Source organism: Podarcis vaucheri, assembly GCF_965113315.1.
Source record: "Podarcis vaucheri genome assembly, chromosome: 3".
NCBI classification, from domain to species: Eukaryota; Metazoa; Chordata; class Lepidosauria; order Squamata; family Lacertidae; genus Podarcis; species Podarcis vaucheri.
In genome coordinates, this window is record NC_138761.1 from 69,321,458 (window position 1) to 69,347,264 (window position 25,807).

At 43.4% G+C, this 25,807-nt stretch overlaps 1 protein-coding gene across 1 annotated transcript; it reads left to right on the forward strand.

The window, feature by feature from the left end:
* Positions 1-10,993: 10,993 nt before the first annotated feature.
* Positions 10,994-13,201, forward strand: CCDC185 (coiled-coil domain containing 185). Its single transcript, XM_082216867.1, has one exon. The coding sequence runs from the start codon at positions 11,011-11,013 to the stop codon at positions 13,099-13,101; it is 2,091 nt and encodes a 696-aa protein (XP_082072993.1). The 5' UTR covers positions 10,994-11,010; the 3' UTR covers positions 13,102-13,201.
* The last annotated feature ends 12,606 nt before the right edge of the window (positions 13,202-25,807 follow it).

Genomic DNA, 25,807 nt, shown 5'->3' on the forward strand with positions numbered 1-25,807 from the left:
TTGAAAAACCCATCAACCCCTTTTGCTACAGCTTGTGTGAAATCATGCCTTGGCAGAAACCAGGCCAAAATGGATACTGAATAGAACGATAACTTTATTGCCTAGATTGAGGGATAATTACAGCAATTACCTAGCTGGCTGCCTGGTTCTGGAAACGGAATCGCCTGTTGCTGGAAGAGCAACTTTGTTAAATTACGAGTTTACATTACGCTAAACAAAATATGTCACAGGGACATAAGAGGAGCTCAGATGAGTCAGGTCAATCAAAGGACCACCACTATCCTGCTTCCCACAGGGGCCAACTTGAGATCTGTGGGAAACACACAGACAGGAGCTTTCCATAGCTAACTGTGCCTGGTTCAAGCTACAGTTCCCCGGATTCTTTGGGCCAGCCATGACTGCAAAAGTGGCACCAAAAGGTCTTTAGATGTATGGTATGGATGTCATCCATGTTCTGGTCCTTCCTGAATGTTCCTAGCCACCCAGATGCCTCAGTCCTTGATGGCGTGTTGTGTCTCCTTGCCTCAGTAGATGTAACAGCTACCTTTCATAAGCACTGAGGAGTGTGAATCCATCATCAATATTAAAAGTCATACTCAAAGATAGACTATGCAGCTCAGAAATAATATTCTGTGAGAATGCTACCTAAAAAAATGGAAAAAGGTTATGATTTATTGATACAATATGGGATGTCATGGGTTTTATAACAGGAGCTGGATATAATAGGATGATTAAGGAGCCTGCAACAGAGCAAATGCTTAGTTTATCCAGAATAACTAGAAACAAACAGTTATTTTGTATTCTCATTATATGGTGACTACTTCTCAGCTTTTCTTGCTAGGTATAATCATGTCTATTGACCAAGTCCAGAAATGATTCTTAATTTCATTATACCTAGCCTACACATTTCCCATAACATAACTATAGCTGTTTCTTCCCTGTGAGGTTTTGGCGCTATCTAGCATGAAAACAATAAATCCTTTTCTATCAGCCGCTGATTTGCCAAACATTTGGCTGGACAGATTAAAGTTTATGCTATATAACCAGATGGCCCTATAGCTGTGAGTTTTCTCCTGGGCAAATTCAGCTGTCACAACTGAGCATCTGCACAAAGCCACGAGGGATTGATGTACTTTTCATTCGTTTCACTGGGACAGACATCATTAGCATTCAGAGAAGGAGGCATCAGACCAGAGAATTAGTCCTAGCCCGTGTTAACATGCCGCCTTGTCAATCATGTACCAATCATTAAACATACTGTCTGCCAAGCTGGATTTAGAAGAACTGCTATACTGTACTGAAGGGGGTGGCTTGAGTATTTGTGTCTTGTCCAATCATCCTCAGTGCAGTAACATAATTAGATCTTTTTCTGCCTTCACTGATGGTCCAGTTGGACTTACTTGAGCGTCCAAGTTTGTTTTAAGGGGGGTGGGGGTGAAGATCCAGGAAATTAAAGACCAGTTAGCTTAATGTCTGCTCTGGGTAAATTGGTGTAAAGTACTATTAAAGATATAACTATCAAGTACAGTGGTACCTCAGGTTACATACGCTTCAGGTTACACACTCCACTAAGCCAGAAATAGTGCTTCAGGTTAAGAACTTTGCTTCAGGATAAGAACAGAAATCGGGCTCCGGCGGCACGGCGGCAGCAGGAGGCCCCATTAGCTAAAGTGGTGCTTCAGGTTAAGAACAGTTTCAGGTTAAGTACGGACCTCCGGAACGAATTAAGTACTTAACCCGAGGTACCACTGTATATGGAAGTACAAATATTGCTGAAGAAGAATCAATGTGGCTTCTGCAAAAGTAAGTCCTGTCTCCTTTCCTTTCAGAGTCAACAACCTTATGGATAGGGAGTGATACAGGAGACATTGTTTACCTGACTTTTCAGAAGACATTTGGCAAAGTCACTTGCTAAGGACTCCTGAACTCCTGAACTTGGCCATCATTTCATAGAGAGAGGACATCTTAACAATAACAAAACTAAATAATGAAGCAGATCTATTGTGCTCATGCCCTACTTCTGGACTTCCATAGGCATCTGGTTGGCTACCAAGAGAACAGGATTCTGGACTAGATAAGCCTTTGGTCCGATCCATCAGGGCTCTTCTTATGTTCTTCAGAATCAGAGAGTACCAATAAATGGACAGCTCTTGCTATGGAGGAATGTAAATAGTAGTGTACCCTACGGATCTGCATTGGGAGTGGTGCTTTGTAACTTGTTCATAAATGATCTAGAGTTGGGGTAAGCAGTGAGGTGTCCAAGTTTGCTGATGGAACACAATTGTTTAGGGTGGTTATAAAAAGAAGGGATAGCAAAGAGCTCAAAAAGGATTATCTCCAAATGAACAGTAAATTGTAATGCAGTTCAGTGGAAGCAAGTGTAAACTTATGCACATCGGAGCAAAAGAATATCAACTTCACATATACACTGCTGACGTCTGAGCTGACAATGAATGACCAGGGAAGGAATCTTAAAGTTGTGGAGGATAGCTCAATGAAAATTTTGACCCGGTGTGTAGCTACTGTGAAAAAGGCAAATTATGTATTGGGGATCACTTGCAAAGCGATTGAAAACAAATCTGGCAGTAACATACTGCTTTTATATTTCTGTGTTTCTATGGGCAAATCTGATTGTGTTTGGGGGGGGGGGTTGCATGTATCAACACCATACATTTAAAGCTCATGCAACACACATTTGAAGCATGTGACTTTGGAATTCTAAGAACTGTAGTTTTAAGTATGCTGAGAAAGGGTCTCCATTAGGGGAAAACTATAGCTCCCAGGATTCTTTGGGGGAAGCCACATGTAGTACATACAGTTCTAACAGTCTACAGTTATATAGGCTAGCACTGATCTTTCATTATCAAAATGTAACCATTTCCACAGGGGTAGGCATGTTAAACGCTTGCAGCAAAAACAAGTGTCTTGTGGTTCCTTAAAGACTAATAGATTTATTGTGGCATACTCTTTTGTGGACTGCTTTAATGTGTTTTTATTATTAAAAAAATTTTAAAAAATTGTCCAGTAGCACCTTAGAGACCAACTAAGTTTGTTCTTGGCATGCACACTAAAGCTTATACCAAGAACAAACTTAGTTGGTCTCTAAGGTACAACTGGACTTTTTTTGTTTTTTTATATATTTTGACTGTTTTTTATATATATTTCAACTGTGTCAGACCAACACGGCTACCTACCTGAATCTATGTTTTTATTATTATTTTTAAAAGACTTCTGATTTTTATCTCAACAGAAAAAGCATGTAAGTTGTGGCCAGAAAATCACAAAACACCAACAAATTCTGATTATTATGTAACTTAGCAAGGTGACATTTAGATAGCAGGAGCTGTATATTGCTGATTCTCTTTTTGACTTCTTCCTTCCTTCCTTCCTTCCTTCCTTCCTTCCTTCCTTCCTTCCTTCCAAGTTGCTTTAGTCCTCAGGCAGAAAAGTCAGTACTTTTGGGGGGGAAATGGGAACCATCAGTGAAGTTTTAGCGCCAGTTCCCTTCAGGATTCTTCACCTTGAAAACCATTATCTGTCTTTGCAGTGATGATGCCGTGAAGTCAAATGGTTGATGAGGAAAACATGCTTTGTGAAGCCTGCATAGCTAGTGCCCTATTGCTGTCACTGGAGTGCCTCAAAAGAAGTGTCTTCTCCTAAACTGTGTCCATTAAGACATGCCTAATGATGTAACATGTGGGAAGAATTTGTGTCAGAATGAAATTCCTCCGGAAGAGGAACAGTAAAAAAATTGGCAGTTGTAAGTAGCAGCATAGATGTGATAAAGGTTATTACAAAACATATTATACCATTAAAAATACTTCCATATTTAGATTTAGGTTTCCAGAGAAATTAGGAGAATTAAGTTATTTCCCTCAGTGTAATTCCCAGATTGGTGCACTTCCAATGGCCCCTTAGTGCTCTCTACTGGACTCTCTGTGGAATATTTCTTACACACAAATTCCTTCCCCCCCTCCATTTTTTATTTGAATATTCATTACAGAATCGTACAAGCAAAACAGAAAAGAGGGAGTGGTTATAACTGCATGAAAACTAGACTTCAGGGGCAAAATGAATAAATAGGTAAAGGACATTAGAGAAAAATAAGAAAAGGGGTGGAGGGAGAAGGGGGACTTAAATCAAACCATGGTTCCCAATACAGCATGAAGCATAACCTGGCAATGGAGTCACTGACACGTGGAAGGGACAGGGACAGGGAACATGTGGTCCTCCAGGCATTGTCAGATTGCAACCCCCATCATCCCCAGTCACCATGGCCCATGCTCAGGGGTGATAAGTACTTTAATCCAGCAATATCTGGAAGGCCACAGTTTCTCCATCCATGCCTTTATGAAACTGTATTTAGGAATGCAGGCACCCTATTCACAGAAGTAACAAAGGTTGTTTCCAGGCAACCTGTTATAATGATCATTCAAATTTATTGGTTCATAGAGTTTAGGCAACACTGGCTACTTAAAACAAATTCATCCCGATTTGTTTGGGGGATATTAAACGATGTTACACCAAGCACGTTTTATCCCCCACTTTCCAGTGCATTTGTTCATCACTTTCCTTATCCAAAAATAATTATTTTTTGGGGGGAGGTTTGTTTCGTAAGGGCTCCAGGACAGCTTTAATTGCCCAGCCTGAACTTGTTGGGATGCGACTGAAGCCCACATGAGAATAGTGAGAGTCTGGAAGTGCCCAAAGGCAACCAACCGATACATTTTGCAGTTCTCCTAATCTTTCCCCTTATAAAATAGGAGCCAAATTTTTGCCTATCATTTATTTTCTATTAGCAAATCCGTAGCACATTGATTCACTGTCACTTTACCTGAAATGCAGTGAGCAAAAAAGACACAGAGATCTGAATGCAATAGTGGAGTCTTTATAGCAGTCACACAGTTAGATGGGTCCTCAGGTATCGCAGAGAAATTTTGCTAGGAAATGTCTGGTCAAAACAGCTAATCCTATGATATGTTACTAAGGCAGAAAATTAAACTTTAAATTCAGTTACAATTATGTTCCTGGTAAATGTCTTCCTCCGGCATATGGCTCTTTCTGCAGCTTGCTGAATTTCCAGTTGTTACTGAAACAAATATTTGAAGCAGCCAGGATAACGTACTGGCACCATGTAGACACATTTTCTTTTCTGTCTTTTTTTTAGTAAGGGGAAGAATTTCAGTTTGTCCTAACAAATGTGCCCATCAAATGTATTACCCTACCAAATGGAAAGTTGAAATTCGGACACCCACACCCACACACAGCAGTATGGGTTATATGAAAATAGCCCATTCAATTGATCAGCCTACCCACTGCAACATGAGATAGTCCCATAGAAAAATGGCTGCCACACAGCAGTATGAAGGCGCACAAAACATGGTAGAATGTGTGAGAGAAAGGTTTATCAGTATCCACCCAGTGGCTTACCAAACAATTGCACATACACCATGGCAATTTACTATCTTATCCACCCATAGCTGCACACAAAAAATTATGCAACAATCTGAAGTCTCTGGACTTTCTCGCTCTTAGGTCTTTCATTCATTTTCTTCTATTGCTCTTGTAATCATTTGGAATGAGATTATGTATCTAACCTAACCCCCACTTCTTCAGAGGCATAAAGATCCATTGTTTAAACTTTCTCACATACTGTGGTGTCATGGCACCCCAGCTGCACCCAGGACCATGAAGGGAAGGGAGATCTGGCCAAAATAATGTGTTCTTCTCTACTTTGCCTTCCCTTACAATGAGCTGTCCACAGCCACCAGGTCAAAATAATAATAATAATAATAATAATAATAATAATAATAATAATAATAATAATAATTATTATTATTATTATTATTATTATTTATTATTTGTACCCCGCCCATCTGGCTGGGTTTCCCCAGCCACTCTGGGCGGCTTCCATAGAAACCAAAAATACACTAAAATATCACACATTAAAAACTTCCCTGAACAGGGCTGCCTTAAGATGTCTTCTGAATGTCAGCTAGTTGTTTATTGCTTTGACATCTGATGGGAGGGCGTTCCACAGGGCGGGCGCCACTACCGAGAAGGCCCTCTGCTTGGTTCCCTGTAACTTTGCTTCTCACAGTGAGGGAACCGCCAGAAGGCCCTCGGCGCTGGACCTCAGCGTCCGGGCAGAACGATGGGGGTGGAGACGCTCCTTCAGGTATACTGGGCCGAGGCCGTTTAGGGCTTTAAAGGTCAACACCAGCACTTTGAATTGTGCTCGGAAACGTACTGGGAGCCAATGTAGGTCTTTCAAGACTGGTGTTATATGGTCTCGGCAGCCGCCCCCAGTCACCAGTCTAGCTGCCACATTCTGGATTAGTTGTAGTTTCCGAGTCACCTTCAAAGGTAGCCCCACGTAGAGCGTATTGCAGTAGTCCAAGCGGGAGATAACTAGAGCATGCACCACTCTGGCGAGACAGTCCGTGGGCAGGTAGGGTCTCAGCCTGCGTACCAGGTGGAGTTGGTAGACAGCTGCCCTGGATACAGAATTGACCTGCGCCTCCATGGACAGCTGTGAGTCCAAAATGACTCCCAGGCTGCGCACCTGGTCCTTCAGGGGCACAGTTACCCTATTCAGGACCAGGGAGTCCTCCACACCAGCCCGCCCCCTGTCCCCCAAAAACAGTACTTCTGCCTTGTCAGGATTCAACTTCAATCCATTTGCCGCCATCCATCCTCCAACCGCCTCCAGGCACTCACACATGACCTTCACTGCCTTCACTGGTTCTGATTTGAAAGAGAGGTAGAGCTGGGTATCATTTGCATATTGATGGACACCCAGTCTAAACCCCCTGATGATCTCTCCCAGCGGCTTCATATAGATGTTAAAAAGCATGGGGGAGAGGACGGAACCCTGAGGCACCCCACAAGTGAGGGCCCAAGGGTCTGAACACTCACCCCCCACCACCACTTTCTGAACACGGCCCAGGAGGAAGGAGCGAAACCATGGTATAACAGTGCCCCCAGCTCCCAGCCCCTCTAGACGGTCCAGAAGGATGTTATGGTCAATTGTATCAAAGGCCGCTGAGAGATCCAGCTGAACTAGGAAACAACTCTCACCTTTGTCCCTAGCTCGCCGGAGATCATCAACCAGCGCGACCAAGGCAGTTTCAGTCCCATGATGAGGCCTGAATCCCGATTGGAAGGGATCCAAATGGTCCGCATCCTCCAGGCGTGCCTGGAGTTGTTCAGCAACCACACGCTCAATCACCTTGCCCAAGAATGGAAGATTTGAGACTGGGCAATAGTTGGCCAAATTGGCCGGGTCTAAAGATGTTTTTTTAAGAAGCGGTTTAATGACCGCCTCTTTCAGCGGATCTGGGAATGTTCCCTCACAGAGGGAAGCATTCACCACTGCGCAGAGCCCATTGCCCAGCCCTTCCCGGCTTGCTTTTATTAGCCAGGATGGGCAAGGATCAAGGAGACAGGTGGTTGGTTTCACACGTCCAAGCAGCCTGTCCACATCCTCGGGGGTAATGGGGGGGAAAGTCTGCTTTTCCCTGGTTACCTTAACCTTCCTTCTCTTTAGCTAGAATGGTGTTTGTTGGCTCATAAATGCAGGGTGGCTTAAAATAATGGAGACCACAAGGTTTTATGAATCATGGTTAAATGTTTACTAAAACAGTAAGTTGTTCTTAGAAGGGGGGAAGGCTTAAGCAGATGAGTGGTTATGTGCATACAAAGCAATTCCCAAAAGGAGCAGAAATACAGAAATCAGCGTAGGAATAAACACATCTGGTTAGCCCATAATTGGCAGAATCTTGTTAGGTCAACTTTTTCAAGCCCTCTGTGAGATCCTTCCTGATCTAAATGCCAGTGCAATAAACCAGCTAGTTATAGCCTGGAGTAAGCTGTGATTTACATTTAAATCCACAAATATTTCGAAACATGGAAGAAAATACAGTTGTATCGATCCTATGGCACCAAACCATAGGACAGAGCTTTCCAAACTGTATGTCACGACACATTAGTGTATCAGCTGCATTGTGTAGGTGTGTCACAGAAATGCTTCCCGCACTCCTCCCGGGGCTGGAAAGGGGCTAGTTTAACCTCCAGTTTGCTAGTACAGTGGTACCTCGGGTTACATATGCTTCAGGTTACATACACTTCAGGTTACAGACTCCACTAACCCAGAAACAGTACCTCGGTTTAAGAACTTTGCTTCAGGATAAGAACAGAAATCGGGGTCCAGCGGCGCGGTGGCAGCAGGAGGCCCCATTAGCTAAAGTGGTGCTTCAGGTTAAGAACAGTTTCAGGTTAAGAACGGACCTCCGGAATGAATAAAGCACGTAACCAGAGGTACCACTGTAAAACTGAATTACTGTGTTGCAAAATGATGCATGTCTAAAAAGTGAGTCACCAACAGGAAAAGTTGGGAAAGCTCTGCCATAGGATCTGCACCAAACTTTGCTAATTAAATTATAATACCTTCTAATTTGATTACTTGAGAGGCAAGGCTTGATAACAGGAAACAAATTAACCCCTTAAATCCAAATCAACCTCCTATAGGATGTTTATTTGTTTTTGAAACAGCCTGATTCCTCCTTGGTATATTTATACTTGGTATATCCGTCATCTTCTCAAGACGACAGAAAGCCCTTTCAAGCGATCTTAATGAGTTTACACCCTAGTCCAGTTAACTAGATTTGATGGTACAGTGGTACCTCAGGTTAAGAACTTAATTCGTTCTGGAGGTCCATTCTTAACATAGCTGTCAACCGTCCCTTATTTGACGGGAAGCTCCCTTATCCCAGCGCTGTTTCCCGCTGCTGTCCCGGATTGATATCCTGTAAATTTCCCGGGTTTCAAAGGAAGCAGCTCCTCTCCCTCCCTCCCTGCCGTCCAAGGAGGAGGGAGGCTCCAATTGTGTTGCTTGGCTGCGTTGCTCACCCAATCAGGAGTCTAAGAACGACTGGGGGGTGGAGCTTGCATGCCTTGTGCCGATCAAATCAGCCGCGTTGCCTGGGGATTCGCCTTTGCTCAGCACTTCCCAGCGGAGAGGTAGCAGTGGTTTTCCTTGCTGCATCCTCTTTGCCAGTTTGCTACGCTGTGGGAACCACTGCTTGAGGCTTTGTTTTGCTGCTGGTTAACTAAAATCCCTTATTTTGGCTGCTGATCCCTTGTTTTTGAGGCTGCTGGTCCCTTATTTTCAAATCTGTAAGTTGACAGCTATGGTTCTTAACCTGGAACTGTTCTTAACCTGAGGTACTTTAGCTAATGGGGCCTCCCGCTGCCACCGCACTGCCGGAGCACGATTTCTGTTCTCATCCTGAAGCAAAGTTCTTAACCCGAGGTACTATTTCTGGGTTAGTGGAGCCTGTAACCTGAAGCATCTGTAACCTGAAGCGTCTGTAACCCGAGGTATCACTGTACGAGGAATTATATCTTCTCAAAATAGCTTGTCAGCACTTATCATTTTTAATTAAAGGTCAAAATGAGACCCAGCAATACATTAAAAATTAAAAAGCAGTAGTTTGCATATTTTAACTTACTGAATAAAAAGCAGGTGCTGTAATTCAGTTGTAAATAAAGTCCTCTTCAAGCATTCACAGTCAGTGAAGAGGGCAGCAGGGTCACGCATGCAAGCCTGGCCTCCAACATCCTTCTCCCACAGATACCTTCATCTGAAAGTGCTTAGAAGCCTCCTTCAGAGTATGGTGAGGCTGAATCAGTGCCGTTTGGTGCTGCTACTCCAGAGCAGGTGCAAATGGACTGGTGATGCAGTGACACATATCTCAAAATTCAGTGTGGCTTATAACAGCACAGAACACTGCGTATGTCAGGGTGAAAGCACCTTGCATACAAGTAAGCTGCAATGTAATGTGAACTGCAGGGGCTGGTTGCACAAGCTCTTCCAGACATAGCCTTATCTTTGGAAACTTCACCAACCCTTCCAGATAAACTGAGATGACTGTTCAGCTACTAAATTGTGACATTTTAAAGATTTGCCCAAAGTTGTTCAGCTCAAAGTTGTTCAGATTTGCCCAAAGTTGTTTTTGGGTTGCCATACACCCAGATTTTCTTTCCTGATCCAAGTCCAACACTTTATCCGTTACTATACCACACTTGATCTTTTGTCTGCAAAAGGCTGCCAACAGTATTTAAAAATGCACATTTGCTATGTCTGAGAGTTAAAACCCACTGCATTCAATAAGGCTTACTTTCATGAGGATTGCAGCCTAAAACACTGTAATCCTGTGACTTCAATAATCCTGGCTGCAATCCAATGCACACTTACTTAGAAGGTACCTTGAACTTAATGGGGCTTGCATAGGAATATGGTGTTAACAGAGATGTAGGTCACTGAAAAATTCATATATTTAGCATTATAGCTATATTTAGCATAGCATTATGTATCCCATTAAGTCGCTGTACAAAATTTAAGTCTCCCTCTAATACCTCTTGGGTTTACTCAGGAAAGCATCCCAGATTATCCAAACTGCTTTACTGTGTGATGGGTTTTCTCACTCTTGCCTACAAAAGCTCATGTTAAAAAGCTATATGATAACGTGTCAGACCACATGTGCCTGAAGGCAGAGGGCTTCCCTGGAAAATCCTGGGAAGTGTAGCTGGTAATCTACACGTCCATGGGTACCTAGGGCAGCAGGGCTAGCAAAGGTGCCCTTCACGTGTTTGGTGCCCCCCGGGACCGAACTGAAGGCCGCCAAAGAAACAGTGGGTTGAATGCAAACTTGGGGTGGAATGACTTCATTCACCCCATTGGTTTCAGCGAGAACAAGCGCGCGTCTGAAGATAGCGCCAAGGAAGAGAGGGAGGAGATGGCGATGGGGGCGACCGCGAGGCCGGGTGCGGAACAAGCCAGCGTCAGGGTCCCCGCGCGGGCGGGCGGGGTTGCGCGGCGGGCGCCGGCGGGCCGAGGCAGCTGCGGCCCAGGCCCTCCCTGGCCGGGCATTGTGACGCGCGCGGGCTCCGACTGTGCTGCTGCGCAGCCGGGGGCGGCGTGCGCCAGGGCCCGAGGCCACATCGGCCATGAGGCGGCACCAGCAGCGGCGTCGGCCGCGGCGCGGGTCGGGCCAGTACCTCGGGGCGGAGCCCGGGTGGCGCGTCTCCCCGAGCGACCGAGGCGCGCCCAGCGCCAGCAAGGGCCGCAAGAAGGCGCCCGCCACGTCGTGCTGCAGCTTGTCGGGCGCCGAGACCCCGCGCAGGATGGCGCGGCGACGCAGCAGCCCTGGCCGCTTCTCCCCGCCGCGGCCCTTCCCGGACGCCTACAGCTCGGAGCCCGAGGTGGCGGGCGGCGAGGGCGGCCTGCGGCGACACCTCCTGGCGCAAGCGTACCGCGACGAGGGAGGCCTGCTGCTGCCCCCGCCGCGCAAGGGCAAGGGCTGCTCGACGGCGCCGCGCGGCAAGCGGCCCGCCGCGTCTGCCTCTTGCGCGTCCCCTCTGCGCCTGTCCGCTTGGCAGCAGCAACACCTGGCGCCGGCGGGCGAAGGCTGCGCCACGCCGTGCACCACCTCGTGCACCACGCTCTACGGCGGGGACTTCCCGGGGCACCCCGATCTCCCCGCGCGCTCCCCGGTGGGCAGGTGCACCCGCGTGGAGGAGCTGCTCCGCGACGACCAGTGGGCCAGCCCGGTGCCTCGACCCTTGGAGTACGGCACGGATCTCCCCACCGACGCCAGCAAGCCTCCCTCCATCTGCCCCTCTTCCTTCTCCTTCGCCCAGTTCGACAGCAAGGCCTCCCCTCGCCTGGAGAAGAAGGAGCTCCCCCGGAGAGACTGGCAGGAGCCCTGCGACAGCAGCCACAGCCTGGCAGACCTCATGCACAGTTTGGCGAGGCCCTATGAGGACGAGGAGCCTCAGGCCTACCTGCCCCGCGACCCCAGCGCCCACCTGCACCAGCGTCTCCTGGGCCGCAAGCCCCGCCGCAAGCCCCGCAAGGGAGACCCGCAGGTCAGCCTGCAGGACCTGACGGACAAAAGGTACGAGGACCTGATCCCCGAAAGGGACAAGAAGATCGCGGCCCTCATGCTCGCCAGGCACCAGGAGGAGGAAGAGATGAAGGACCGCCAGCTGCAGGTTTCCGACGCCTGGGATAAGATGAGGAGGAAGGAGAAGCAGCACAAAGCCAGGGCGGAGAAGGAGAGGCAGTACCAGTTGGTCGACAGCCTGGACCAGTGGCAGAGGGACCGCGATCAACGGAAAGCCAAGCTCAGGCTAGAGGAGCAGCAGCTGTTGGCAGCCCGGGAGAGGGATGTGATGCTTCGCGACAAGAAGTGGAAGAAGCTGGCCAAAGAGCAGGATTGCAGGCGGAGGGAGAAGCTGGAGAATGCTCGGCTTCAGGCCGAGTATCGGAAACGATGCCAGGAAAAGCAGCTCTGGGACAAAAGGTTAAGCGACAGGCGTACCAAAGAGCAGAACTCCGCTTTGTACAAGGAAAGGATGCTGCAGGCCCTGGAGAAGAGGCTGATAAAGGATATGGAAAGGAAGAGGAGGAAAATAGATACGAATGACTACAAGCAGACCAAGCACATGAGCGCTAAGGACCAGGTGGAAGATCGGGTCAAAGCCGACGAGCTGTACAAGAGGCTGTGTATCGAACAAAAGCTTCAGAGGTCCCAGGAAATCCTGGAGCAGCTGCTTGAAGAAAGGAACAGGGAACTGAAGGAGAAGACTTTAAAGGAAGAAGAGCAGGGCTTGATAGCCAAGGCAAGAGCCAAAGAGACGGAGGAAGAGAAGAGGAGGCGCAAGGAGATGTTGCTGCAGATAGCTGAGATGAAGATCCAGCAGGCCAGAGAAATCATGTCCAAAAATATCCGAGACAGATCGCAGCGCGTGAGAGAGCTGAACTGTATGAAAGAACGGAACCACCATTTTCGCAAACAGAAGCTTGATTATGACGAAAAATGTCACCTACAGGAAATGCAAGAAGCTTTAAGAAGGAAAGCTCAGAAAAGCAATCAGATTCTAAGGCACAAGGACGCAGCTATCGACGAGTCTAGGAGAATAGCCAAAGCATCTTATGACCTTAGAGAAAAAGTGAGAGACCTGATAAATCGCAATTCATTCGACCAGATGGCTTTAGATGCGCAACGTAATGCAAGCCTCCTTAGAGGCCTGTAATGAAGTTTAAGGAAACATTCCAGACTGTGTTGTGTCAAAAAAAGATGGTTGTAATGTGTTCACTCTGCATTGCTGTACACTAAAGCGAATTGAGCCTTAATTACTGTTTGACTCATAAGTGTTTGGTTTACAAACATTTACTGTTTATACTAAAAATCTATCACTTGCATTTGTGATTTGATCGTGAAGAGAAAGAATTGAACTTTGGCCCTGTGCTACTCTTTATGGGATGTGGCCTTGGCTTAATGCTAGGCACTTTAAACTGAGTATTCTTGTAACAAATTATGATTTTGTATAATTCTATTTTACAATGAATATCTGAAGTGTTCACAAATTATGGAGTTTACACAGTTTGTGAATGGTTCATGACACATAATTCATTTCAAAGTATGCAGCAGTTCATCATACATCAAGAATAGAATCATATTTAAAGATATTCCAATAATTTATTATCTAAAGAAATACTATTTTTATAGCTAAATAACCTAAGCAGTTGCCTGCAATCTGCATAGTCAACATTTACACTAGTCCAATTTATTTCGGCTGAGGACATGTCCTTATCACTGTGCACGCACAATCACCGTAGTTTGGCAAACATAATGAATATATTGTTTTAGCATATGGCTATGATGGCTCTGTCAGGTTTGTAATGTAGTGAATTAGAAACTTTTTTATGAAGGAAACTGCAGGAACAAACCATGTATAATTTATAAAGTATTCTTAAAATAAAGTTTGATCAGTATATTTCCATATTTTGAAAAGTAGGAATTGTATTACTTTATGATCAATAACAGTGACTAAGTTGGGAATGTGGAGTCATATCCAACTCTGGGCTTGAATTTGCAAGGCAGAAGTGAGAGCGTGGGGAATACCCTACATTTCTATATACATTTTTCTGCTTTAAAAAAACCCTCCTCTCTCCCATTGAAAGCAGTGGGGAGGGGGGGTTTTAGTCATGCACAAGAGTATAACTAAATAGCTACCTGGAAACCAGGAGGATTTGGAAACTTGGACCAACCTGCTTCCCAAATCATTCCCCTTTGATCTCCTCCAACGTGGAGCTCTGATGTTGGTTGGGGCAGGATTGCGGAGGAGGGAGGTTCTGATACCAGATTTCTTTGTCTTAACATCAGAGTTATATATGTGACCTATCCTGTGTCCTCTAGGATTACCTTCCAGGAAACTCTCATTACATCATTCATATTCTGGGTTTATCTGTGATCTGAAACAGATAATAAACAATTATAAGTATGGTGAATTAATTACCCATCTTAATGTAATTCAAAATTTAATAAGCATGTGTGTTATTTAATAGGTTGGTTGGAGAGAATAAAATGACAGAACTTGAGGAACAATAACTTCACTTCTATTGCCACAAGTGCCCAAAACATTCAAGATTCACACATCTGATACTTGACTGAAACGGGGTCAGAGCACTTGGAGCCCAAGGTTTGGACTTGTAACCAGACGGTACAACAAACAGGACCACATGGCTTCCTTTCCTCCTCCATATAAGTTCTAAAACTGGCTTAGATGCAGACCAAGTGAACCCCACTTCCATCACATGACACAATCAGACCCAATCTTGGCCCAATCACTTTTGTCTCCTCCACCCTGGCTGACGTGAATGGCAGGACTGTGGATATGACCCTGGCCCTGCCAGGAGCTGACCAAAGTTTGGATTTCACAGTATATACCTAAGACACTCTGGAAAGTATAAGAACTGGTGTATCACTGAAATAAATGTTCTCCACTTGGGTGCTGCAATCTTACTGCCACCACATTTTAATCTTAGAAAAGTTGCTATGCTTATATTTGGATATAGGAAAGACTACTTTTTGCATAACACATAGCTCACAATATTTCTTCTTCTTTTTTTGAATTATATTTTTATTGGTTTACAAATACAAAAAAAGAAAACAAAGTTGTACATTCAAACTTCTTAATTACCTCTTAATTCCATTTTTTGACTTCCCTCAATTTGTCTGAACTTCCTTCATTTTATAACTTTTAACACAATCCTACTTATTGTTATTTATTCTGGTAGCTTCAATTTCATTGTTTATACTTATTATTAGATTTTCACATCACAGAGCTTCCTTAAAACTTACAAACGTAATCTGGTTATCACTTAGTTTTTTACAATACTGTATTTCTTTTGAGGGGAGTAGATGCTTCTTTCCAGAAAATTAGGATTCCTCACCAGAATGTAGGACTTCTAAAATGGACCAGAGGAGGGCACTAAAGAGTTGCACAATGATTTCTTATCTGGAAAGAGCTGTTAAAATAGATTTTGGAGCTGAAATCATTTTATTGGCCTTATCATGTATACATGACAAGTGCAAACCTCTCATTCAGAAGCAAGTCCCAACTCATTTAATGGGGCATACTCTAAAGCAGTGCTTTTTTCTGGGGGGATGCACGGGTACGCATACCATACCCCTAAACATTTTGTGAATCTAAGTTTGGCCTCATTGAGGGGCAGTATTTCAATATGAGTAGGAAAATGAGAGTACCCCTAAACATTTTTTTTGGGGGGAGGAAGTACTACTATAAAGTATCCTTATGGGCCCAGTCCAATCAAGGTAAATTTGAAAATCCCATTGATCCTAATTGAAGAGTTAAGCAAATGTTTGACTATTATCTGATGGAATCAATGGGAAGTCTCTTGTATATTTGTTAAATTTGTATCTTGCCTTTCCACCAGATGGTGCTCATTTAACTGCTCAGATGATGCCCTATCTGCTGTAAATGCTGGATCCATTGTTCTCTATCAGCTACTATAGCCTTCCCCTGCATATAGAGGGAGTCTGTCTGTCTGTCTGTCATTAAAGGCCAGTTAACAGTTACTAGACCTCCAATAACCTATTAGAGGCAGAGAGAGAGGATATTCTGTTTGTGTCACAGAGTACTTTTAGAGGTCACTTGCTCATTTCTGCTTTTAAATGGTTCCTGCTATCAACTGTCATTACATCAGATTTGACCTGAAATAAAGTTACAAGAGGTGAAATGTGCAGGCATCTCAGCTCTTCAAGAACTTCCCCAGCAATTTCAAGAATCTATATGAAATCTCTTGAGTGAAATTGGGGGCACAGGGACTGTTGTCATCTGTCTGCTGATGATAGTGCTTTTTTCATCATCTGTTTATCTAAGGGCAATGGTATTGGCTGTGAACTTGCATCTCTACACTATAATGAATGGGTGGTGGTGATGGGTGGGCTGTTTGATGTATGGAAGATGGGATTGGCTGTTATAGACTGGGATGAGGGAAAGCCACACTCCCTCAGAGCTTGTGTTTGTCACAGTCCTCGCTTGAGTTGACTACTGTAATGTGCAGTATGTGAGACGCCCCTTGAACACTGTCCAGAAGCTTCAGCTGATCCTGCACCAGGTTGCTTGCCTTGCCAATATTATATACTCAGAGAGTATATAATAGTGGTCTCCCAGTGCCAAAGTAGATATCTTAAATATGGGTATGTGGTTATATATATATAAACTATTATTTACAATGGAAGACGAGAGGCAGAGGGTCGCTGAATTTTTGTGCCAAACAGGTCACTGCTGAAATTTGAGACCCCAAGATCCATCACTGACCCCCAGTGACAGCAGACTGACTTAGCACAAACCTGTGTTAGTGACCTAATAGAACACCAGGAAATGGTCTCCCTGCAATCTGCCTGCAGTCAGAATTCTTTTTGCAAAAATGTGGAAATCAGCTTGTACTCTGCCTATTAAAGAAAGGATAGAAAAAACTATGGGAAAACACTGCTATGGTTAAATTGAAGAATTGAATCAGATTTAAAGAAAAAACCGAAGGTATGTCGCAATAATAGTGCATGACTTCTTGGATTGTGCTTGGATTGACTTGTTGGATTCTAGTGATTCTACTGATTCCACTGGGCTCCTTTGGGAGGACGAACAGGGAATTATTATTATTCAGATAACTCGTATCAGGTCCAGTGAGCATGGCCAATAGTAAGGGATGATGGGACTTGTAGTCCACAATGTCTAGATGGCAATGTGTTGTCCACCCCGGCTTAAGAAAGGTTTGTGTGTATTGGCTGTTTCCTTCCCCTCACTCCTCTCAACCTAATCATTCCTAAATACACAAATTGTAAAAAATTAAAAACCAAAACAACAAAAATCTGTAAGAGTCTCATGATCTCTCTTTCAAAGAACGCAGAACCTACCATTGCTCAGGAAATGTGGAGAAAAAAATGTGTCATATTTATGTGAAGATATGGCATCAAAATGTTTTCAGGGGGAGGCCTTATTTGATTTTGAGCTATAGCAGGACTAGAAACGAGTGTTACCTTTATATTTGGTTAACACCAATGTACTAGTTTACAAATGATCCCTTTGATCACTTTTTATTTTCTGTTGCTTGCTCATGGTATTCCTACAGAAAAGTTTATTAAGAGAGTAATGAAACCAATATCCCTTATTTATCCCTTGGATTCTCTTCCAATAAATTATATTGTGGAATTGTGAAGACATTGCTTCCCAACATTTCTCTGTCCCGTTCCCCACTCTGAAGCCACTTTGTGTAAATTTAGAATATGATGTTTCCAACTTGGTTTTCTTTATTACCATGCAGACGATATTCAACTATTCTTCCCCTCACCAAAAAAGAAGTCTGGGGAACCAGTGTTCCCCCCCCCCGGCTTTCTTCTTAACTTAAAAAAGAAAAGCCCACCTCCCACAAGCTGAAGTCTGTTTTGCGTTGTTAGGCCAAGCCATCGTCTGATGGTGATGTAATGGAGAAGATCCACGATGACTGGCTGCAGCCAAACTGGTCATGTTTTGTCCACACATGGCAAAGCAGTCGGTGTACAACACTCACACTGAAGCTAAATCTGTCCTTACAAAAGACGGCTAAAGAAAAAGCATTCACAGCCTAACAAAGCACCAGCCGAGCATGAAAGCAAAGGAAATCTTGCATTCAGTAGAGAGACAGTTGCCAGCTCTTTCAGTTAAAGGCTGGCGACTATGCCATGTGGTAACAGGAGGCGACAATTTTTTCCTCCTGCTTGTGAAGCTGGATCTTCAGGTGGAAGACAGACGAAGATAGCTGAGGGAAACACTTCCATGATATGTCGTTTTTAGGGACTTGGCTGCTCAGCCCTCAGAAAATACTGCTTTTTCAAAAAGCAGAGCACTGTGGGTTGGATCCAAAGAACAAGCGCAGAAGGAATTTAGCTGGTAGTGCCATTCCACAAATTGCTTGCACAAGAACTGGCAACAGCATTGGCCATTGGCTTTAAGAACATAGCTATCATAGCCAGTTCTACTCACTTGCTTTACTTATTCCAGTCTTTCTTCAAAGAGCTCAGAATAACATACATCCACTTTTTGCCCCTCAGAATTTGCTGATTGAAGCAGCTGCCCCACTCTGCCAGTTACTGAATAGGAGCGGAAAGCAGAAAGCAATGGCAGAAATGAATATCTCAAATGTTTCCAAAGCCTGTTTTAGCATGTCTTTGGATCATGGAAACATTTGCACAAACCATATACTCCTGTCAGTGCTATTTTTTCAGGGGGGAAAAGGTGCCAGAACTCGCCATTAATGCCCCCCTTGTTCTCTTAGAATGGCAATGGTGCCCACCTGAGAGGGGCCAGTACTGAGTTCGGCTGAGTTCCGGCTGAAAAAAAGCCGATTCCAATCAGAGAAAGCAAAGGATGTGTACACATTGCCATTTACCCCAAGTCTGGTGTACACCCGCCACTAGTGTTTGAAGGGGTGTAGACGACCCATTGGTATCCTGTCACTTTTTGAGAAATATTCCTGTTTGGTGCTGTTTGCCTCAAACCAGCTTCCATCATTAGGAAATGGAAGCTGCAGTTAAGGCGGAGACAGCTGTTGCACATGCACAGAAGGTGGCTTCATTGAATTGCGCATTAAGCAAAGGCATCCTCATCACCACCATCCTCATTGCGTACAGCAATATAAGTAAGTATTTGAAACATGGGGGATGGGGATATGGAGGAACATCATCAGCTGTATTTTAAACCACTAATGTATACATAGCCAAAGGTTTTGTGCCTGCAAGTGACAACTGAGAGCATTACTAAATTCACAAGGTCTAATCTGCACAATTTGCTCCCTTGTTCGCACTTGCTTTGGCCCAGTTGGCCATGTGCTTTCAATCTAAGTTTGGGTTTTATTTTAAGAAAGGCATGGCCCCTTTCGGAAGAAGGAGAATAAGGTCATGTGAAGAAACATGCACATCAGTGTGACGTAGTGGTTTGAGTGTTGGACTAGGACCTGGGAGACCAGGGTTCAAATCCCCACTTGGCCATGCAGCTCACTGGATGACCTTAGGCTAGTCACTCACTGCCTCTCAGCCTAAGCTACCTCACAGGGCTGTTGTGGGGATCAAATGAAGAGCGGTGTGCCATGCTTGCCACCTTGAGTCCCTTGGAGAATAGGGTGGGATATCAATGCAACAAATAAATAGATATCTCCGTTTAAAAAAAATGCAAATATCCTTGGAAAACAAAATGAAGCAAATCAAATATAAGAAAGGTTTCAGAAGCAAAACACTAACTCTTTCTGATGTCAGGGCACATTCTGATAAGCTATAAAATCCATTCATTTATCTGCAACATGAATGGGTTGGAAGAGTAGTCCTTTCTCATCAATTCTGTCTGCTAAATTATCCATTTTGAAACGGTGGCAGCTAGATTAAGGGTAGGGCTGGCCCAATACATTATGGCACCTGAGGCAAACCACAAAATGGCACCTGCCTCCCCACTGATGAGGACGGAGTGAGTGAAGAACTAAATCAGGAACAAGGTGGGGGAATCAGGATCTGCGGCCCCTGTGGATCCTGCCAGCTAAAGTTGTTGCCTCACCTTTCCTCATGCATAGACTGGTCCTGGTTAAGAGGTTTTTCCCTAGTGCTTGTTCCATACTGTTTTAGCAGCTATCAATATATCCCTAACATACGGTTTCACCATGCTGGGTAAATTAACTTCATTGACATGAAACAATTATCATTAAATGCTAGAAATTCGAAGGTTACCAAATTACTTGCAAGATAGTGAAAATGGCCAAGGTTGAATTTGGCCGTGCAGAGTGTGGAGTGGGAGGCCAGCTGTAGTCACACAAGATCATTTGTTTGACCCTTTGGAATGGTAAAATACTCCATACGCCCATAGAGAGTGCTGGAACTTCTGGGTGAGATTTGCTACCTATAAATGAAAATCCTGTAATGAAAGCTGAGTGTTTCATCCCCAACACACAGAGGAGAGCGATCCATCTAATTTCTCTTCCTTACAAATTGCCAGAGGGGTTACTACAGTTCAGGCAGGCTCATTAAAGGCAGTGCCAAACGTGTTGAGAATGGATGGACGAGGATTCAATGAAAAGGAGCCTGAAAGCCTATTCTACACAATCCAATTGTTACTAAGCTCCTACCTAACAAAGGGTTGTATTGTTTGAGGAGTGATTTCTGCCAGGGTGGGAAAAAGCCTTGAAATGTAGTGCCAAATATATTTTAAAAGGGAATATTGTACAGTATATGACCCAATGAACTATGGCTCTCTCTTTCTCATATAGACACATTGGATAATAAAACATGAATGTTTCAGAGAAAGAGAGATTCTTCTTTCTAACCTTTGAACTAGCTCTAGTCTCACCCACCTCCAACCCTCCCAATTTTCTGTTTCAGGAAAAAGAGCAGAACACTATGATTCACATTTCTTCCTTCTCTATAATTTCTGAAGTGTGACCCACAAATCCCAAATAGCTTTGAAACGCACGGCTCATTTTGCATATTAATGGCAGTAGATAAATATACAGACAAAAGGGCTTCTTCACACAGTGCTTAGTTAAATTATGATTTTTGTTCTCATAGGAGGCACCAACTTGAATGGCTTTAAAAGAGGATTAGACAAATTCGTGGAAGGTAAGTTATCAATGGCTACTAGCCAAAATGGCTACGTTATGCCTCCCCTGTTAGAGACAAGCACATCTCTTAATGCTAAGAGGCACAAGAGAGTGTGTTGTTACTGTAAAATCTCTGGCTAATCTAGTGCAATAGTATCTTAGATATCTACTGGGAGGTCCTGACCAACCTTCTGTTCAACACTGTCAAATTTGGTCAGTGCTTGAATTGGAGACCAATGTACATCACTACAAACCTTTAAGTACAATAAACATTTCCTTGTGTTCTTGTCACATGGCTCATAGTTCTGTGGGACCAAGTTGTTTTGGTCTTTATGGTGGGTGGAGGAGTATTTGTGAAGGTACCGATTTTGTTACAGTTTTCCTCCATGTACACAAACATCACAGCGGAAGCTTATGAAGCTATAAGTAAATAGCTAATGGCATAAAATGACAACTAATTCTCCTAATAATCCACATCAGTCTTCAAATCACTGGGTTGTGAATGTAGCAGTAACTTGAATTCTTTTCTGTGCTTATGTTTTGAAACTTGCAAACGTGCTGTGTTTGGTGTGGCTTCTTCCCTTTCTCTCACCAGTGAAGCCAAGCCAAAATTGATCGTTAGCAACAGTAATTATTTCTTAATAGGAATAATGAAAAATGACACACCTAACTAACTCTGGCTTCATGCCTACCACAGAGCTTCCATTATTTGGATGAAGTGGAGTTCCTAGTTCCATTTCAGTTAGATTTCATGCCTGGGCTTGGCTTTAAAACTGCTTTGGTCACTCTGACAGATGGCCTATGCTGGAAGAGAGACAGGGGGAATCATAGAGTTGAAGGACTCTTGTAGGCTATCCTGACCTTGATGCAAACAAGCCAGCACCAAGTCATCCCCAGGAAATGACTCATCAAGTGTTTGCTCGATACCACCAGAGAGGAACTTCCCACAGCCTTTATTGGTATTTGGTTCAAACTTCTCTTATAGTCAAATTTTCTGTCTTGCTGATTCCTCTGGATTGTTCAGCAGCTTCGAAAACCATCGACCATGGAACTTTCTGGACAGGCTTGGACTGATTAAGGATTGGAAGTGCTGCCCTATGTATCAATTAAATAATCTATTATGTGTTATAATGAAAGCTGTTTATTTAAAAGCCTTTGCAAATAATTCTAAACCAAATTTAAATGTTAATCGTTGTTAAGCATCATTAAAGTTGAGGCATCTAGCAATCACTTAAATCTTTGTTTATTACATCATAAAGTCGTGGACAGCACTAGCCAGAGCAGCCAGGCCTTATGGTTAGTCCATTATTTACCAGATGGAATCTTTGGCATTGCTTTTCAACAAAAACATTTTGCTTGTGTGACCTACTTCAAAATATATTTGTCATTAATGTTTTCTTCTGCTTTTAAAAACTGAAACCGTACCTTCAAGGATGTATGCAGAGGGACATGTTTGCAATGACTGTGAACAGTCGATGGAACACTTTTCTCTTCTATTGTGTCACTTTTCCTCCCTGCTAAGCTAGCAAATTGCTGCCAGGAGGCCTCAGGAAACCATAGCAACTATCTAGTGACAACCCTGTGTAGTTTTTGTTCCACAGTAGAAGGATCCATTAATCACATTGATTTCTGCCAGTGTGATTTTAGATACTTTTAAAGCTCTTAGCTAAAAATTGTACCACATCTGTATGTGGTGAAGTAGCTTCTCTGCATAATCATCATCATCATCATCATCTTAAAGTTCTAAGGAAATGTTGTGGCTTTTTATACAGCTTTGGTATTTTCTCATATTCAAAGATGAAGTTGTGCACGGAAGACAACAGTGCCACATTTATTGTGGCCTTTGGAATACCTGAGCACAGATATTACCGGTACTTAAGAGCAGATCACCGTTATGCATATTTTAAAGTCAGCCATTCACTTACAAATTTTAGTTAATTCATTTTTGTACTATGTACCGTATTGGCCTGAATATAAGTTGCACCTGAATATAAGCCACACCTTTAAAATTCTAAGGGGGGAAAGAAGAAAAGACAATACCTGAATATAAGCCACTCCCTTAAAATTCCGCAGGCACCAACACCTGTTCCATTTTACTGTATGTCTGTTTCAGCAGCAATATTGTAAAAGTCAATTTTTGTAAGGTTGCGAATTTAAGCCACACTTTAACTTTTCTTGGTCGGAATTTGGAAAAAAAGTGAGACTTATATTCAGGCCGATATGGTATATATAGATTTGCTATCTGCCACCCTGGCCCTATTTGCACCAGTCCAGCCCAGAACAGTCATACCTCATTGGACTGGAGGGGGTGGGAGGGGCACATGTGTCTTTGCTTATATGAGGAGCATTTTTCTTCCACTGAAGGAACTGGAGGTCTTTTTAAATGGAAAAGGTATATATGTACATGACAGATCTCCTTTGTCTGGTAATCATGGGATTGGGATGCTGGTGTTTCAAGTATCACGAGGACAGAGATGGGGAACATATGGTCCTCTTGATGTTGTTGAATTTCAGTTCCCAACCGGCCCAGACAGCAGGGTCAATGGTTGGGGCTGATGGCAGTTGTAGCCCAACAACATGTCCTACTTTTGCACTAGAGAATATTGTTTAATGTGCAATAATCCATTGCATGAGCATGAAGGTGGAGTTTCAGTTTCACTTTCTGTTGTGGTGCTACATCCCTGGAGCTTTCCACATTAAGTAAAAACATTTTGGGCCAGATTCAACTAATCCATTGCTCTAGAATGCAGCGACTCTTGCAAGTGTAACATAAATTCCCCAAGGGCTGGGAGAATACCCAGAACAGTGAGCAGGAGAAAGAGGGAAGATATTGTTCCATCTGGCAAGCAGAAATGCTTGAGCTGGTGGACTACTAACATTCTCATGATCTTGAATTCCATCCAAAATTATTATTATTCACACACCCTTTTCAGAATCTCTGGTTTTTGAGTGATGGGGTTTTTTCCCCCTCATCTGCCATGATCTTCTTCTGTCTTAGGAATCTTTACTGATTCTGTTGCATTTTTCAACCCATTCTGGGAGATTGTTATGTCTGAAAAACTATATATAATGCCTTAAAATAAATATAGCTTGGATCACAGAATAATTTAAAGGCACATGAAGCCATCGCTTTGCTGAAGTTACACGTGCATGGGTCTGTTCAGTGCCTAGATGAGAAACATAATCTTGAGCAGGTACAAATCAAGCACAGGAATGAGTAAATTTAGCCTATTTTAAGCTGTTCACTCATATATACACATTTATGATCTTTAGAAGTTTCATTTTCTTGATTGCAGCAATAGTATAGGTAGCTAAAGGGCATCTTTCGATTCTCTCTGCTTTCTAGGCTATTCTCCAGGAACTGTTTAGGCTGTATTTATGTTTGATGAAAAATGCAGATATCTTTCCACATAGGAAATCTGCATCAGTTTCCAATGAATGAGAGCATTCTGCTGTGGAAGTGATTTGAATCTTAAGAGCATAGAGTGAATACAACAGCCTGCTTAAAGATTCTTCTAATTCACTGCATTCTTGCATGGCCATTTGAAGGATTAGCGCAGAGTTCCTAAGAAGCCCTGGTGGCAAATTAAATCTGTGCCCATGCTACAACTATGTTAGTGATGTAACTACTCAGGCATTACAGCATCCACTCCTTCTCAGTGTTAAGTTGTTGTTTTTTAAGTGGTTTGTAATTTTACTTTTGAATAAAAATAAATGGAACAGATTCCTATTCTGTTGCCGTTTCACTAATGCTGGGACATCCAGCACTAGTTACTCATTTCTAATGTGCCTTGCAGTACAGAAATGACACTCAGGCATGTGTTCCCAGGGATGTAGGAAGCTGATTTCTCCATAGTACAAATAGGCCCAAAGGGAACTGCTGCTTTATCCTGAGTTGTCATCACTGATCTATATAGTTCAGTAATTTCCAGTGAAATGCAAGCAGGCAAAAAGGGATGCTAAACAAAAGAATTTGAGGAACACATTGCTAAAAACATGAAGGCCAAGATCCAAAAAATATTTAAATACATTAGTAGCAGGAACAGGACTAGAGAGGCAGTTGGGCTTTTGGATGACAAGGGAGTCAAAGATGTGCTAACAGAGATTGCAAAGAAACTGAATAAATGTTTTCCACCTGCCTTCACAGGGGAAGATATAAGGTAGACCATGTGCTTTAACCAACTTTTCACAGGGAGCCTGAGGAACTGAGACAAATAGTGGTGATAAGTACTAGACTTTATTGACAAAACAAAAACTGACAGATGGCATCCACCAGAAAGTTCCCAAATAACTCAAAAGTGAAATTACTGATCTGCTAACAAAAATATGTAACTTGTCCCCATCTTCTCCACTGGAGCTTCTCTTATAGATCTTCTTTTATAAACACCCAAACATTTACACATACACATTTTTAGCAGATCTACTTGGAATGAGCAAGTTTTATTTTAACACAATGAAAAATAAGATTGTGAAAGTCCCTGAGCTAGTACACCACCAATTAATTTCTGCAAGCCTGTGTGCAATAGAAGTAAATTATGCTTAGGATCAAGCCATATTATTTATTCCAGGGTGAAGGAGAACCCACACCTAAAAGATTCATAAAACCAAATCTTTCTTAAACACCATGACTTGGATCCTAACTTTCTTTCCATAAGTGGAACAGAGTTCACATTCACAAAACAGGGATTTCAGGCCTCACCCCATCCAACTGCAGCCCCTGAACTTTTGCTCCTGGGGGTTGTGGGATTCTTGGATATGGCATGAGTGAAGGGCTACAGACAGAGGAAATGGTCAAAAATCTGCCCTTTACATGAA

What these genes read in the sequence shown, in the direction of transcription:
- CCDC185 (XM_082216867.1), top strand. Translation starts at nt 11,011, where the DNA reads ATGAGGCGGCACCAGCAGCGGCGTCGGCCGCGGCGCGGGTCGGGCCAG.